The sequence below is a fragment of the Bactrocera oleae genome, chromosome 2 (genome assembly GCF_042242935.1).
Source record: "Bactrocera oleae isolate idBacOlea1 chromosome 2, idBacOlea1, whole genome shotgun sequence".
In the NCBI taxonomy this organism is placed as follows: domain Eukaryota; kingdom Metazoa; phylum Arthropoda; class Insecta; order Diptera; family Tephritidae; genus Bactrocera; species Bactrocera oleae.
The window spans coordinates 74,257,738-74,273,930 of NC_091536.1; the positions used below are offsets into that span (position 1 = coordinate 74,257,738).

Consider the following 16,193-nt stretch of genomic DNA (forward strand, 5'->3'; position numbering starts at 1 on the left):
CTACATTAGAAATATGAATAAAAAGAGTTTTCGACGATTCCCTTAAGAAATTTGAAAAGTACTTGTAGCCTCTTGGGTTATATTAGCATCGTTTACCCATAGCTAGTGCTCTCTTTTTGAACAGCAGCATCGATTTGGTTAGACCAACTTTCGCTATGGTGTTTACCTTTAGCAGTAGTACAGAGGCGGTTCACTAAATCAGTGTAAGGTGTATAATTTCTTGGAGCTGTCAAAACAATTGTCAAAGCAAATATATAAAAAGATGTATATATATATATATATAATATATATATGAAAAAAGTTTAAATATCATTGGAATATATGTCAAAAAATATATGTAGTTCAATATTATAGTCATACTCAGACTTACGATTTTTTGGTGCGATAAATGTGCCTATTAATTGGTTATGTGTTTCAAAAAGTGCAGTCGCGATACGTGGATGCCTACTAGAAATAGCAGATAAATTTCTAACTAACCACTCTCCAATAATTCAAATGCAGAACACTCATTATTTTGTTTCTAAAATTTTATTCAAATCGGTATAAATAAAAAAATTCAACAAATTCTATTTTATTAACAAAAAACTTGTTTCATATGGAAAATTACATAATGAAATTAAACATTATTTAGAGGAAATATTTCACTACAATGAGTTATCTTACAAGTTGAGGATAAACAGTGAATAGTGTATTGCCATTGGGACATACTCACATATACACATTTAGTTCGGTTTCTATGTAAGTGTGGGTGCAATTCGATTTTTTATTGGTATGACTGCAGTTTAAGTATAGTTTAAGCATTTTAGAAATATTTCGATTTTTGGCTTCAAGTTTGGACTTTACTTAAGTTGCATGGCTCGCTTAAAATATACATACAATACATAGTTTGGTATACAATTTACTTTCGTTTTTGGTTTTGTTTTTAGGTATTAAATATTAATAAAATCTATAACAAGTCTTATAGAAAACGAATTAAATAATGGGGTCCTTCACTTATGCACTTACAGTATACAATAGATATTTACATACATAACTAAATAGATTTGGATTACTCAATACATATACATATTTAATACACATAGATTTATGTATGTATGTGCCGTAGTTAGTTCGACCGAATGTGATTTATGTTCGAAAAAATAATTGAGACTAAGTGTCTCTAAAGTTTTTCTACTTAATTACATAGAACTGTGTTTTTTTTATAACAAAACTAATTTGAAAATAAGTATTTTTCCTCTTTGGGGGCTTTTGGGGGCTTTTGGGTATATTTAAGTAATATTAATATTTTTATTTTCGATGTTTGTTCTTTCAAAATATATAGTTAACTTAAAATCAACAACGTTACCAACAAATGTACTTTTTAATATAATTAATTATGCCTTACTTTATTTAATTTTTTCTAAAGTTGTGTATGTATGCCAGTTCAACGATTTCTTAGCGTTTTATTTTAATATTAATAGTTTATAATATTTTTACATGGAGCAGTTTGGAGTGATTTTTACGATTACAGTTTAATTTTTCATTTATATATATTTACTTATAAAGTTTTATAGTTAAAAACTATACCGTTATGGTAAAGTCAGCATGCTTAAGTTCCTCGTCTCAGAAAAAAAACAAAATAATTTTGTTATAATATTTATAACGAAGCTTATGCAAAACAAGAAGTGTTGAATTGTTGACAAAAAAAAACGTTAATTAAGAATATTTTACATAAAGCATTACATAAATAATTGGGTGAAAGCATAACCTCATTTACAATTTCCAATTAATTTTAATTGTAATAAAAGGAAAATATGGTGAAAGGAATATAAATCAATAGAAATTGAGAAAGCTTTTAATAGCGATGAAAGCTCAGCAACGAAACAGCGTTTTTCAAATTTTTATAATTTCAACATAAAATAATATTGGGTAACTTTAACATCGCATCTTGCGAAACTTGAAATGTTATAAAAATTGTTGTATAATCTACGTATGAGAGCTTCTGCTATTTATTTTAATAAGTGAAAGCTTAGCACTTGGTTTGCTGTTACTAATGTGAGCCTTTGCTATTTATTTTACTTAGTGAAGGCTTTGCCCTTAGTCTGCTGTTACAATTTAGTTAGTATATTAAAAAGACAAAAATATAATTGCCTTTTTTAGAAATAGCACTTTGAAACGCCAACGTTTTGGAAAATATTATTAAATTATTTTCAAAAACAAGTTTGAAGTTACTTGCAGGTTTAAAATTAAGTTAAAAAAATATAATAATAAAAACTAATAACAATTTTAAATAAATTTCAAATTATCAAAGAAAATGTAAGCTTTACTTTGCAACAATTAATACTTAAATTTATAAAAATTACATATTAAAAATCGTTTTATTATGGAAGGCCTTGTATTTAAACGGCATCTTGTGGCATCATTATAATATTTTTTTTCTTTTTTTATTAAAAAATGTTTTCCTCTCTTCGCTGTCGATTCGTTAAAGTGAAGTCGCACATTTTCCTCGTACTTATTTTTTCTTACTTTAACACCACAGCTTTGCATTTTCTTCGCATTATTTATTAATTTGTTACTAAATTAACATTACATACACATTACATATAAAATGTAAGAATAATATCAATAACAATAAAATTTCTCTAAAAATGGCTATCGCTCTGCAAATATTTATGTTTCTTCTCCTGTATGGTATTAATTTTCTTATTTCTTCTGTACTTTTTTTTTGTTTTGCTTTCTTTTTTTTTTTGTATATCTTTAATGGCATAACTTAGTTGCATTATATTATTAATTACATATATATGTATATTATCATTATAATATATATAAAAAATAAATTAAATTTAATAATACAAGTTTATTGCATATTTTGCCTCTTTTGTTTATTGTTGTAATTATACTTGATGTTTCGTTTACATTTTTAAAGTACTTCAGTATAACTGTGCATTGTGGCACAGCGTAAAATGTCCGCCCAACATCCTTGCTACATAAATATCGCGCGCTATTGCTCTCTTTTCAAATCACTACTTTTAACTATGCTTTATCTATGTGTTTAGCCTACATCTTCTATGTTTCTATGCTTCTATGCTTGCATGCTTGTAATTATGTAATTGTTCCTTAAAATGTTGCCTGGCCTCTTAGGCAAAAATTCTATGATTGTTGCTTTTCATTATTTATTTATTTCCTCTAATCCCCTCTTTCTAATTTGTCTATGCATTTTGCTCTGCTAGTAATGTTTTTCAATAGTATATTTGTTGCTTTTTCCTGTTAACATTCGTTCTGCCACCTTTAATTATGGTTTCCACCTTACTGCAATTTTGTTACTACTCTTTATTTGTTAGAAATTTTGCCTCCTTTGTGCCTGTATCGTTTAAATTTGCTATGATTTTCAAGCCAGATAATCCTACATTTTTATTAGCTTTAGGTAGTTGTTGAATTTCTTCTGTGTTTTGAGAAATTTGGGTTTAGATATTTGATTTAGAAAATTGGATTTATGTGCGAGTATTTTTTTTCACAAAAGGTGATAGTCTCAGCCAAATAAAACTTTCACAATTTAAAAATATTTCAAAGGCCCGCTAAAAGTTTAACAGTCAGCAAACACTTTCCGGCTTTCCTTCTAAAGTCTTGCTCCATCTAAAGTCTTGCTGCATCGACGACCGCGGCTTAAAACTACTTGCTTAAGATTTCTTCTGTCCAACACAGTGCCCAACTCAATAAAAATACTTTCGTGTCATAAAAGAAGCTTAACATTATGATGGAATTCGAAAGGAGGGAGTTCCTAACGGCAACGTACTGACCGTACTCAAGCCTATTGCAAAACAAAGAGTTACTGTTTAAATGGAAGAACTGTTTTGTTGTCCCCCAAGCCGGTGTGTAGCTGAGCGCATGTACGTAAAGGTAAATAGTAGAGAGCCGATTTTGAAAGAGCGAAGGTATTGAAAAGCGTGGTGTTACTCATTTATCTCGTTACTTTTTTTTAAATGCCCATTAGTATGAAGGAAATCTTCGGTAAGAGATTTTCATTTAAACAAAACTACTACAAACGGATTTAATTATGGTGACTGGATTTACGAATTCTCTTTTTCTCTATAATGCTTTTGAATTATATTTTATTTATATATATTACTTGTATACTAAAGATCAGTTCTTGTGTTTAAGTTAGGCGTATATTGCAAAATGTTTTCTCACACCAACTTCTTCTTAATGTACATCTCTAGGGCAGAAAACTCTTTATATTACACTCTTCTATTTTTTACGCAGTTTTTTCCATGTAGCATGAGGGTTTTAAGTATTTCCTAAAAATTTCTAAAAGTATTACGAATGTTTAGAGGTCTTCGTAAAGCTCCTCTCAAGCCAAATTCAAGAGAATTTCGTAAGTATTTCGTGTATTGTTTCATAGCATGCTCATTTTGCGGTCTGCTAAGTATTAGAACTAAATGGAATCTTCTACAGGTTTTTGAAAATGAAGCCAACCTTGCTATACTTGTAATCATAGATCTTGTTAGTTTGAAATTTTTCTTCAGATTTTTAAGAAATCGTGTAAGCTGAGCTATCAACCCCTAATGAATCTTGTAGTACAAATTTTTGGTTTCTTAAATCTTTTCCTTTTTATAACTATTTATGAAGACAGTGCAAATTGTAATTATAATTTAATAAATATTTACTAAACAAATTTTAAATTAAAATTTTTTCGTGATATACTGTAAAATACTTTTGCACTTATGTTTTTTTTTTTACTCGCAAATAGTTTTTATTTCCACTTTAATTCAAGTCAAATTTGCTGTTTAAATTGTACCTTATGCATTAGTAACGCTTGTATGTATGTATGTGGGCTTATTAAATATTGGATGCCTATAAATTTGTATTTTTTATGCTTGTATGAGTGTGTCTGTGTATGTCAATTTATTTAGTTTTTGTTTTTGGCTATTAAGAAGATAGTAAGTTGGTAAGTTTGTATGTAAGTATGTATGTAGTAGTAGTTATCCATACAATCTGTGACCGTTTTGTTTTGTGCTCCTTTAGAATCCTTGGATGACTCCGTACGCTTCCAAAGTGCTCATTATTAGGTACATTAACCACAGACTAAAGAAAATGGCGCTATGTATGTATTTTTGTGGTGAGGGGCCGCCCAATTCGCCGCCAATGGATTTCTTACGTCGATACATTATCAGGAAAACGGCAATCACAGCTCCCGATAGGAAAAGTGTCACTGAGAATGCCAAGCTTTGAGCAGCAAGTGGAAAAATGTTAGGTTACAAAATTTTCAGATATCATTAAGATTTCTACAACAAAGAAGAAGTTTCCTGGACTCTGAGTCTACTCAGTTAAGGGGGGTTAGAGCTCTTGGTTCGAGTAGAGTTAAACTTATATAATTTGACAGTAATTCATGATATTTCTGAGATAAAATTCACTATGGTAAGACTCTTTGACTTAAAAGACTTGAGAATGTTACCATCTAGTAGCAAGAAAGTATTATTAAGAATTTGGACAGGAATGCTAAGAAATTTCTGAGCTTGGCGATATATGTACAAGTAATTGGTTAAATGTTGTCTATAGTGTTCGAACAAACACCTGCATACTGCTATAGCAAGAGACTTTCATTATCGCAAAATGTAGAAGAGCCAGCGAGAGGCGAAGGAATTCCCATTCCCTGTATTGCAATAAACTTGATGAGTAATATTTTGCCAAGAAAGCATAGCTCAAACATAGCAAGTAAAAACAAAAAAAAACGATAACTTCGGGTACACCGAAGCTATACCGTTGTCTTCGACAATACTCCCTGCCAAATTTGATATCTCATTAAATACAAGAGTTTTCCATACAAGTACTGGATTTTGATCGGTCAGTTTGTATCGCGGCTTTATGGTATAGTGATCCGATATCGGCGGTTCCGACAAGTGAGTAGCTTCTTGATGGGAAGGGACTTGTGAAAATTTTCGGATCAATATCTCATAAACTGAGATACCAGTTCGCGTATACACAGAAAGATGGATGTATCCTGTTCAGGTTACAAAAATGCCGAATCGCAGTCAACTAAAGTTTAACTCTAACCAAGATGTCTATTCTCAACAAGAGCCTCAATAACTCTTTTTAAGCCTAAATGTAGCGAAACCGATATATTCTCGAATCAATTAGTTGCTCCCACACAAAAATAAATCTATTTCAACTTACGTGCCCGCCTCCACTTTGAAGGCCCGTCCATGCGATTCATGGTATATAGCGGCCATGGTCCACGCTACACCGATACCAAGGAAGACATTCACTGCATTACTACCTGTCACATTGCCGATACTCGCATCGGCAGTTTTATCCTGTATGGCGGCCACTTTACTGGCGAATGTATCTGAAACCAAAGGATATTTTGTGTAATGTACCGTTATGGACTATAAGTAAGTACTGCACAAACTAGAACTACTGACATTAACTGTGTCTTTACGCAATTACGAACGTAAATGACATGGGGGCATAACAGCAATTCGCACTTACCTGGCAAACTGGTGCCGAGCGCTACAAAACAAATCGCCGTTACCGCATCCTTTACGCCGAGCGTGCAACCGAAATGCGATGCCACATCACCAATTAGTGCTGTCACCAGGCCGATGCCACATATCGAAACAACAAAGCACACATAACCGTTGGCAATATCTAGATAATTATGGAGGAGTTGAGAAATTCAATTAGGAACAAGTACATATGTACATAGGTAATTTGAAACTAATTGAAGGACTATGCAATGCGTTCGCCAAAGTTTTTAAAGTTGATGTAGTGGAACTCACCTGTTGGCGGTATGAATGCGAATAAGATTTTCCAGAAGAGCGTTAGAAAATGCAATATGTAATCGAAGCATGAAGGTGATGAAGGCCCATCATCCTCACCTTCGCCATCATCATCGCCTAAAAATAATGAAGAGGTTCAGATATTTACAATACTGAATTGTACTAATGCCCTTATATTATATTGGGCTTGGAATATGCTGGCAAAACTAAAAAGGAGGAGAAACATTGGTTTTATAATGTCTCGGGAAAAAACTGGAAATATTATATTACTTTTTAAAATTTTCCGAACTTTTACTATTTTTAAAGCATAATTAAAAATTACTCTGTCATTAGTTTTAAAAATTACTGATCTACCATCCGCGAAAGTTTACCCTCTTAGTAATCTCTGTTATAACTTTCTGACAAATTTATTGCTTTTTGAAGAGTTTGGACTTCTTTATAAAACAGAAAATATATATTATATTTATATATATAATAGGCCGCGCAGTAAATTCAGTCAACTATTATTTATTATTAGTTACACGAAGCTCGTCCATTATTTTTATGAGATTCTATAACATGAGCGTGGTCTCAGCGGATTTTAGAAAAGTCCCACAGATATTGTATGACATAAATCTAAACTCATTTCTAAATTTGGAAGACCTTTACGAGTCAATCTAAGTGATCTAATTTCGATGAATGAGGTTGGGTTGACTCTACAGATATCAACCCGTTGCTGATTTTCGCCATTTTTATTGCCAATTTTTGTCGCATCATTATACGTTGTCGCTCCAATAAATATTTAGGATACAAAAGAAAAAATAAAATTTTGAAAAAATAGAGATTCATTTCTCAACATAGTCAGTCTGACATTACAAGATATTCGTCAAGTTTTGACTGTCTCATTTAAGCGTTTTCGCTTCTAAAAACAAGAAATCGAATTGACCTTTTGCATTTTTCTAAAATTCGCAAACACGTCTGTCTCTACACATGGTTAAAACAAAACTACGAGTTCGATTCGGCTAAAATTTTGACAGTAGCCGTCTACGAGTATATACTGCACGGTGTCATATGACGGTAGGGTTAAGTACCTTTCGCACCGTTCTCGTAGAGTCAATGTGTTATTAGTCAAACTATTAAAATTCTTTATTGAAATTATAATTCGGGAGAAAGTTCAATGTGCGAAATCTTAGCTGGTATGTAATAAATATATACAGCTATGTAACCTGTGCATTAATTTCCATTTAGTAATATATCTTACCAGCAGTTACCGTCAACGCATCCGCAAACTGTTCCTTCCACGACGATGTGCCTATCAGCAGTGACGCATTCGCCCTTTGCACCAATTTATCCACAGTGTTCTGGCGGTGTATGTATAGTCGAGAAGAGTAAGAGAGAAACAGTGAGGAAGAGAGAGGGCAAAAATTCAATTAAAGCATTGCAACGGAAGTTTTATTAAGCACAATTAATTTTATTCACCTTAAATTCTTTGCTCTCCTTGATGCGCAGCTCGGCACGCACCACCTCGCCCAACTTGGGACGACCCAGTAATGCCATTTTGTCCTCCTCCGTTAGTTCCTCCGGTGCCTTCTTCTCGGCGGCCTCAATAAGTCCTACCATTTCATCGTCTGCAGAGATGTGTCACAGCGGCAGCGGGGGGAACAGCAGCGTGAATAGCAATAAATTTTGTTTGTTTAAATAACGGCATAAATAAATGTGCGAAAATTGTGTTACACAATTAAGACGGGGCAACAAATAAGAAATGAGGGTATTCACAGTACTTATGATGACGACAATATGAAATATTTTATTTTAAAACTACACTTCGTATCCGGTGATGTTATTTTAAGCAAATTGTGTTAAATATTCGAGAAAATATATCTATCGGTACATTCGATTATGCATTGTGAATACCCTTATTTCAAGAATACACATTTTTTTTCATAAATATTTTGTTTGTTAACAGAAATTTAGTTGTTATTTAGTTTTTGTATAAAGAATGTGACAACGATTTGGTAAACATGAAATCACAACAACAAAAAATAATTTTAATATAAATACAAAAACAAACATTGAGGCAAAGTCAACAAGTTCAGCACTTTGCAGTGACTTGTTGCAGCATTGGCGGAAAGCGAACACGAAAAGCCGATGCAGCTGATAGATAAACACTTAAACACATTTACATATACATATAAATTTGTATGTATGTAAATTTAAGCACAAAAAAAGGGAAATGTAAAAAATAACAATGCACAACAAATGACACAAACTGTATTTAGTATTGAGTACTTACAACTTGGAGCATGCAAAATGCCACTTTACACTCTACACTCAGCCATGCATGTGGCAACACGTAAGTATATATGTATATATATCATATATAGTTCAATATACTTAATTGAACGGCTGCAAAAAATGTATGCAAATAGCCATGCAAAGTGACAGGTGGATGAAAACTAACAACAGAGGGTAGTGGGGTAACACCGTGCTGTGACAAGCTGCACAATTAATGTATAAAAAACTTGAAATATATTTGAAGCGGTAATTGGATTGCATGCCACAAATACTTATTTATAGAAAAATAAAGTGTTTCATGACATAATATTTTACTTAAAAGTTTATAATATAGCGATAGTAGCGAAAATGGTAGGAATATTTTTATTTGAAATTTTTAAATGATCTTATATTAGTTTTATATTTAATAAAAGTTTTGAAAGAGAATGCTAATATAAAGTCATGAAGACTATTTTAGATATTTTACAAATGTTGAAAAAAATGTATATAGGTACATATACATATTTGAATAATTCATAATATTTAAATATATTACTAAGTTTTCGTAACACTATTTTTATTCATGGAACTTAGTCCCAGATGAGAGCCCGCAAATCCTAATTAAAGCACAAACATGCTTTTTATTTATTATCATCTGGCAACGGGTTCCTAATTTAATCATACAAAAACAGTTTAAAGAGACCAAATACATATATTTATGTAAAAAAATGAACTTTGTACATAACTTATTAGTTTTTATTATATAATACGGTTCCTACGGTACGGTTGGCCTTGCTGTGTAGTATCTTTGAGTTTAATTATGTTTTTTTATTTATAATAGAACTTGAAAGATAGCGAAGAAGTTCATTTCGTACCAGTGTGTGCTTTACAAACACTAAATAGTTGATGGTTGATTAGAAAATACGAAAAAACGTTAGGTTTGTTGCACCGAAGCTATAGTACGCTTCACAAATACAAAAGTTTCCATACATGAACTTGATTTTGATCGATTAGTTTGTATGGCTGCTATAGAACTTACTAATATCCTCCATTGATGCTCTAACAACATTGGATTTACTGAACCAGATTTCATTGAAAACTATTTAGGGTCCAAAACTAATCGAATCGAAGAACTAATTCGCTTTAGCTGCTTATTTTATATTTTAATTGTAACAGTAATTTTTTTTAAATTATAATTTAAGATTTACATATTCTTTTCTGTTATTATTTACCGCTATTACTTATTTGACATAATTTTAACATTTATGATCGCTACTAACAATCTAACATTTATATATGTCACATCTATCACTGACACTTAAAAAAGCTTCACTTTAAAACAGAAAGCGAAAAAAAACATATATATTTAAATACAAATATTTTTTACAACGAGTTTGCTTTCATTGCGATTTAATGCATAGCACATGATATCAAACACATTTAGAAGCTCTCATGAAATTTGGCATTATATAAAGACAAAAAAAAAACACAAACAATAAATTTGGCGGATAAATAAACACGGCAAATTTTTAATTGCAAATTGTGTTTTTTGGTTAGGCTAAACATTATGTTGTATTTTATGAAAATTACTTACAAATTTTTATGAAGTTTGGTTTGTACAAGTCAAGTGCAATGCAAATCGGATAGCGTACAGTGGTACGAATCGTACCGTTCGTTGATAGATTTTTATTTAATTTTTTAAATATTTTTTTTTTTTTTTGTATTTTTCGTGTGTAGGAGATAGCGTTGCAGTTTTGTTGATTGTTGCATTTGTATATTTACGATATTTTTTAATATTTACACATTTTAATTTTTCAAATTTATATACGTTTTGTATTTTTTTTGAAGTAGATATGCAAACAGAAAGTTATCATTCAAAAAACAAAAAAAAAAAAAAAAACAAATCATTACATTTACATATTGTTTACAAATTGCAATGTTTTTAATGAAAATGCAAATTTATTATGGCAAGCGAAAAGTAGGAAGAAGCAGCAGCAGCAACAGCGAATGCGTGGAGAGAGAAGCCACAAAAGCCGGACGGGGTGGGTTGTATGCAAACAATGTTTGTTTGTTTTAATTTTTAATAATTTTATTTTATTGTGGTAATATTGTAGTTTAGTTGTAATTATTTATTTTGTTGTTGTTATAATAATTAAAAATATTTATAGTTGACGCAAGTTGTTTGTGATTTAGCCATTTAAAGTGTGAAACGCCAACGAGAGTGCGTTCACAAATCCATGTTTTTAAGTGCGCCGATAATGTTAAAACACAGCAAATTGAAAGAAAATAAAATATATACTGAAGTAACGCTCTTTTCTAAAAAAACACACATAAAGCATATAGTTATATTACTTTTTAATTTAAATATTATTATTTTTATCTAAATTAAAAACAACAACAAATTTCGGAAATGCGTTTAGTCACCACAATTTGACTCAAATATTTTTATTAATATTTTAAATAATTTTTATAATGCAAATGCATTTTTTATGATCTAACTGACATGTCAGTTACGAAAAGATGCAATTTTTAAATAATTAATATAAAAATTATAAATATAATATTATTGTAAATAATAAATTTATGTAATAATTTTTCGATTCACAAACACAAATAATACACTAACAGACACACAGACAATTTTTGGAAATGCAAATGTTGTGAGTTTTGTATAGTCCTAACCTCATTTTATGTGTAATATGTATGTATAAATTTAGAATAAATAAAAAGAACTTGTTTCGTGGAATTGTTTGTGTGGAAGATGAAAAACTATTCATAATAAATAAAAAAATTTTATAAAAGTCCATATTATTCTATATGTGAAAACCACCACAAGAAAAAGATTCTCCTTCAAAAAAAAAAACCAAAAAACGTTTACTTCGGCTGCAGCGAAACTATAATACCCTCTTACATGTGCATTACTTATAAGTAGTACAAAGGGGTATAAAATGATTTTGATCGATCGATTTGTATGGCAGTTATAACCTATATTGGTTCGATTTGAACAATTTATTTGGAGATTGTAGCATTGTCTTGGGCAATAATCTATGCCAAATTTTGTGAAGATATCTCGTCAAATAAATAAAATTTTCCATATACTTGATTTTTTTATATTCGTTTGTATGGCAGTTATATGCTATTGTTCTAGTTATAGTTGCTTTGAATATTAATCTACGCCAAATTTCGGGATGATATCTTAATAAATAAAGAATTTTCCATATAAAGACTTGATTTTGATCGTTCAGGTTTTATAGCAACTTTTTGGAGAAAAACAGAGATGTGCGCTTAATTTCAGATCGATATCTGAAGAACTGAGTGACTAGTTTGCTTATATACAGACGGGCAGACGGACAAATATGGTTAAAGTGACTCAACTCGTCACGTTTATCATTTACATATAGGACCTCCGACATTCTCTTTTGATTGTTACAACCTTAATGGCAAACTTCATTCATATATCCTATTTAGGGTATACAAAAATTACACACTGATTATACGATTTCGTTTATACAGGGTGGTAAATATTACATTAGGGTTTTTTTTCTGATAAGATTACATTACTGCATTACTTATTAATCTCGTTCTTTATTGCAATTTTCAATAATTTTGCAATTATATTTCCAAATAATACTAAAGAGAACAAAAAAATTAAAGTGCATCCATGCTATTTTGGTATATGGTTATGCATAATTAAAGCTTAAATTCCACGATGCAAATTTTACAAAACTGTTTACCACACAAATAAATGGAAATCAATTTTCCTTTTTTTTTGAAATTAAACGTTAACAAGTAGTAGAGTAAAGTAATTCACTTTAACAGCGCAATTGATGTGTAATTTCATATCAATTCAATAAATCAAACAGTTAGGTGAGTGGTTTTTGTAATAATTGACGAACTCACTAAGCCCACCTTCGGGCCACATCAATAATTTATGGCAAATGAACGTATGAAATTAATTTCGCAAATTAAGTGCGTTTGCATAGCATAAATTGCGTAATCATATATGCATATAATACATACGTTTTTTACCATTTTGTTATATTTTTTAATGCTTCACTTTAAATGAATAAATACTAATGTGATATGAAGATATTGTTAAGTATAGTATTTTAACTGAGTGCATTTAAACTTTTGATTTTTCATATTTTTTTGAATTTGCTTTCAAGTGGTAAAAGAAAATCTCGAAGCTCCTAGGAGGTGGCACTTAATTTTTCGAATGTACTGTTTACTATAATACCATCAGGATTAGCTAATACAATTTCTTTGAATCCCTACGAATATTTTAAAATCTTTTGTGAAGAAGATTATAATCGTAGTTCGAAATTGTTAAACTATTTACACTGTTTAATCAGTATTGTGATATATTCACTTCCTTGATATAATTACTAAATGCTTTACCCCTATAGTGATTATTTCCTAATTGACTAAATACAAATTAATTCAAAATGCAAAGTCGTGTTGCCGCGTACCTTAAGAGTGATGTTTAAGGATTTATTGATTTCTTCCGTTTTTTAGGTGAATACGCCCACATGTTTGAAAGTCAATACTAAAATCTATTAAATAATTGGATATTTTTTTTAACTTTTAGATATATCTTTTGTTCAATACTCAACAACCTATATATTTATTGGGTCTGTTTTGCCTTTCAATACAGGTTGGTTGAAAAGTTGGTTGTCCATCCCAAGATATAGCACTACTAGCTCCAAAGCTCAAGTTGGTACATCTGTCGTGAGAACACATGCAAAGTTACAAGTTATTCTGCCAATTAATTCTTTGTTTACAAACCATTTGATATTGTCGTGTCAGAGTATTTTTTTAATATAGAAAAAACTTAATATCGCGCAGTGATTAGATTCTTTGTTTTGGAAGGCTTAAAAGCAAAGAAAATTTATGAACAATTGTTACAAGTGTATAAGGATTTCTCACTTTCAAAACGCACTGCTAAATTTTGGGCTAGCGAATTTAAACGTGACCGTACTAGGCTTGAAGAAGATCCATGCGGAGGACGACTAAAAACCGCAACCACACCAGAAATCATTGAGCCAGTTCATAATATTGTTATGAAGATCGAAGTTTGACAAAGCGTAAAATTTTTAATGCCATAGGCATCTCAGACGAATGAGTACTTCATATTTTTCATCATTTTCAGAATTACATATGACAAAGTTTGTTAGAGCCGCTCACGTTAACAATTCAACAAAAACTGGATCGAAAAAAAATTTCTCAGCATAATTTGGATCGTTTTAAGCAGAATAAAACCGAATTCTACCACCTTGATCCTAAATTGAAACAAGAACGTTGTGGACTGAAGCTGGTTGTTCAGCTCTAAAGCAGGTAAAATCACAACGATCAGCAAAGAAGGTGCGATGCAAAAGGAACTTTGTTGATTGATTATCTACAGAAAGGTAAAACAATCAATTCTAAATAGTATTGCAGCCTTCTGGATCACCTTAATGAAAAAATTCGTGAAAAAAGACCTGGTTTACAGCACAAAAAGGTAATTTTTCATCTAGACAATGCACCAGCTCACAAAGGTGTTTTAACAAAGACAAAATTCAACGAATTAAAGTAGGAATTGCTTGAGTATACACCGCATACACCAGATTTGGCTCCCAGCAACTACAAGCTCTTCAGAAACCTGAAGCAATTCCTTCGTGGAAAGCGTTTTTCTTCGAATGAAGAAGCTTTTACAGCCGTAGACGGGTATTTTGCAAACCTTCCGGAAATTCATTATAGGGATGGCATAAAATTATTAAAGGATCATTGGAATAAGTGTATTGAAGTCAAGAGAGATTATATTGAACTAACAAATATATTTCGTACCAAAAACTGTATTTTTTCATTACGAGCGCAGAAACTTTTCAACCAACCTGTTTATTTTACTATGATATATAAAAAGTTTAGTAAAAGAGTTTAATAAGATATTTTAAAATAGCTTCAAGATCGCTCAGTTTATAATATAACTAAAATAGCTTGTGCTCTAATTAGAAGACTTTAGGTGGAGATACGTATATCTTAAAGCATTCTTAAGTCACCACAGAATCATAAGTATTTCTTAGAACTTAAGACAAATATTGAAGAATTTTTAATGTCAGTAAAATGCTCATTTCGTGTTGATTGATAAGAAGGTTCAACAAAAACTCGTTCACTTTTTTGGTCTTCATTTATTTAATGTGAAACAAGACACGCACAGACCTTTATTTTACTCAAATCTTCAGTAGAATTGAAATTCTTCTGAGAATAGTATTTTTACTCGTATTTAATCCCTCAGCCAACAAAAAAGTAGAATTTATCGATACCAATAATTTCCCGACCTTTTTCCACCAGTTCACCAAGTTAGTTGAGTTTGAAAGAGGATGAATGTACTCGTATTTTTAATTGTCAATAAATATCATTGCATATTGTATAATTCAAATAAAAAGTTCGGTTATTTTTCAGACATACCATACCTATTTACAACTCAAAAGGTGGTCCTTTTATCATAAATCATGTACCATATCTATCATGCATGGGGAATTTTAGATAATATGCGTATTTCACATACTGGAAAACTTTCCTAAGAGTTTTCTTGACTAGATGGCACTGGTTGGAATGTTTAACTGTAATATCCTCCATATAATTTGTTCTTTAGTCACTAAGTGCACATTACGAGTATATTTAAAAATTAAAAGCTAAAAAGCTAAAGCGTGGTTCATCTAAAAACAATAATGATTAGGTGTGAAGTAGCTAATTATAAAAATACATTCGAAGCAGTAAAGCGGACGGGGGACTACAATATTGTGTAGCATTCAAATTAAGCCTTTCTATAAGCGGAAGGTAGATATTAGTTAAAAGCTTTCAATACATTGTAGGAATAAGTATGAAAAAGTTTATGTCTCTTTGGCAAAGTACTATGTTTAAAAACGTTACAAAAATATAAATGTACTTCAAAAACTACAATTTTTTTATGTAAAATCTAGTTATTAGTTATAATTTGTATCGATAAAGCTTTTTTTGATGAGTGCTAATGACATATTGTGTATACAAACAGATTTTTGTCAAGCGGAATATTTACCATTATTTATGATGTGTTTAATATAATAATGTATAACTAAGAGTGATTATTTATATATTTTGTTAAGTTTCTGTAAAATATGATCTATTTACTGAAAAAATAACGACTCTGTATCTTTTTTTGAAATGCTG

At 30.7% G+C, this 16,193-nt stretch overlaps 1 protein-coding gene across 13 annotated transcripts in view; it reads right to left on the bottom strand.

Annotated features, from left to right (window-relative positions):
- Positions 1–509: 509 nt before the first annotated feature.
- Calx (sodium/calcium exchanger 3) overlaps positions 510–16,193 on the bottom strand; it is a 117,689-nt gene continuing 102,005 nt past the window's right edge. For 9 of the 13 annotated variants that reach the window (XM_070105667.1, XM_036358584.2, XM_070105666.1 and 6 more), the window contains 6 exons: positions 8,214–8,362; positions 7,996–8,095; positions 6,756–6,872; positions 6,466–6,624; positions 6,151–6,322; positions 510–5,202 (listed from right to left, as the gene is read on the bottom strand). In XM_070105667.1, the coding sequence (XP_069961768.1) occupies positions 4,998–5,202; positions 6,151–6,322; positions 6,466–6,624; positions 6,756–6,872; positions 7,996–8,095; positions 8,214–8,362 (902 nt within the window). In that variant the 3' untranslated portion in view covers positions 510–4,997. Of the gene's footprint in view, positions 5,203–6,150; positions 6,323–6,465; positions 6,625–6,755; positions 6,873–7,995; positions 8,096–8,213; positions 8,363–9,700; positions 10,567–10,953; positions 11,325–16,193 lie in introns of those variants that run through there. The other 4 variants (XM_036358587.2, XM_036358590.2, XM_036358591.2 and 1 more) reach the window with 3 other exon arrangements.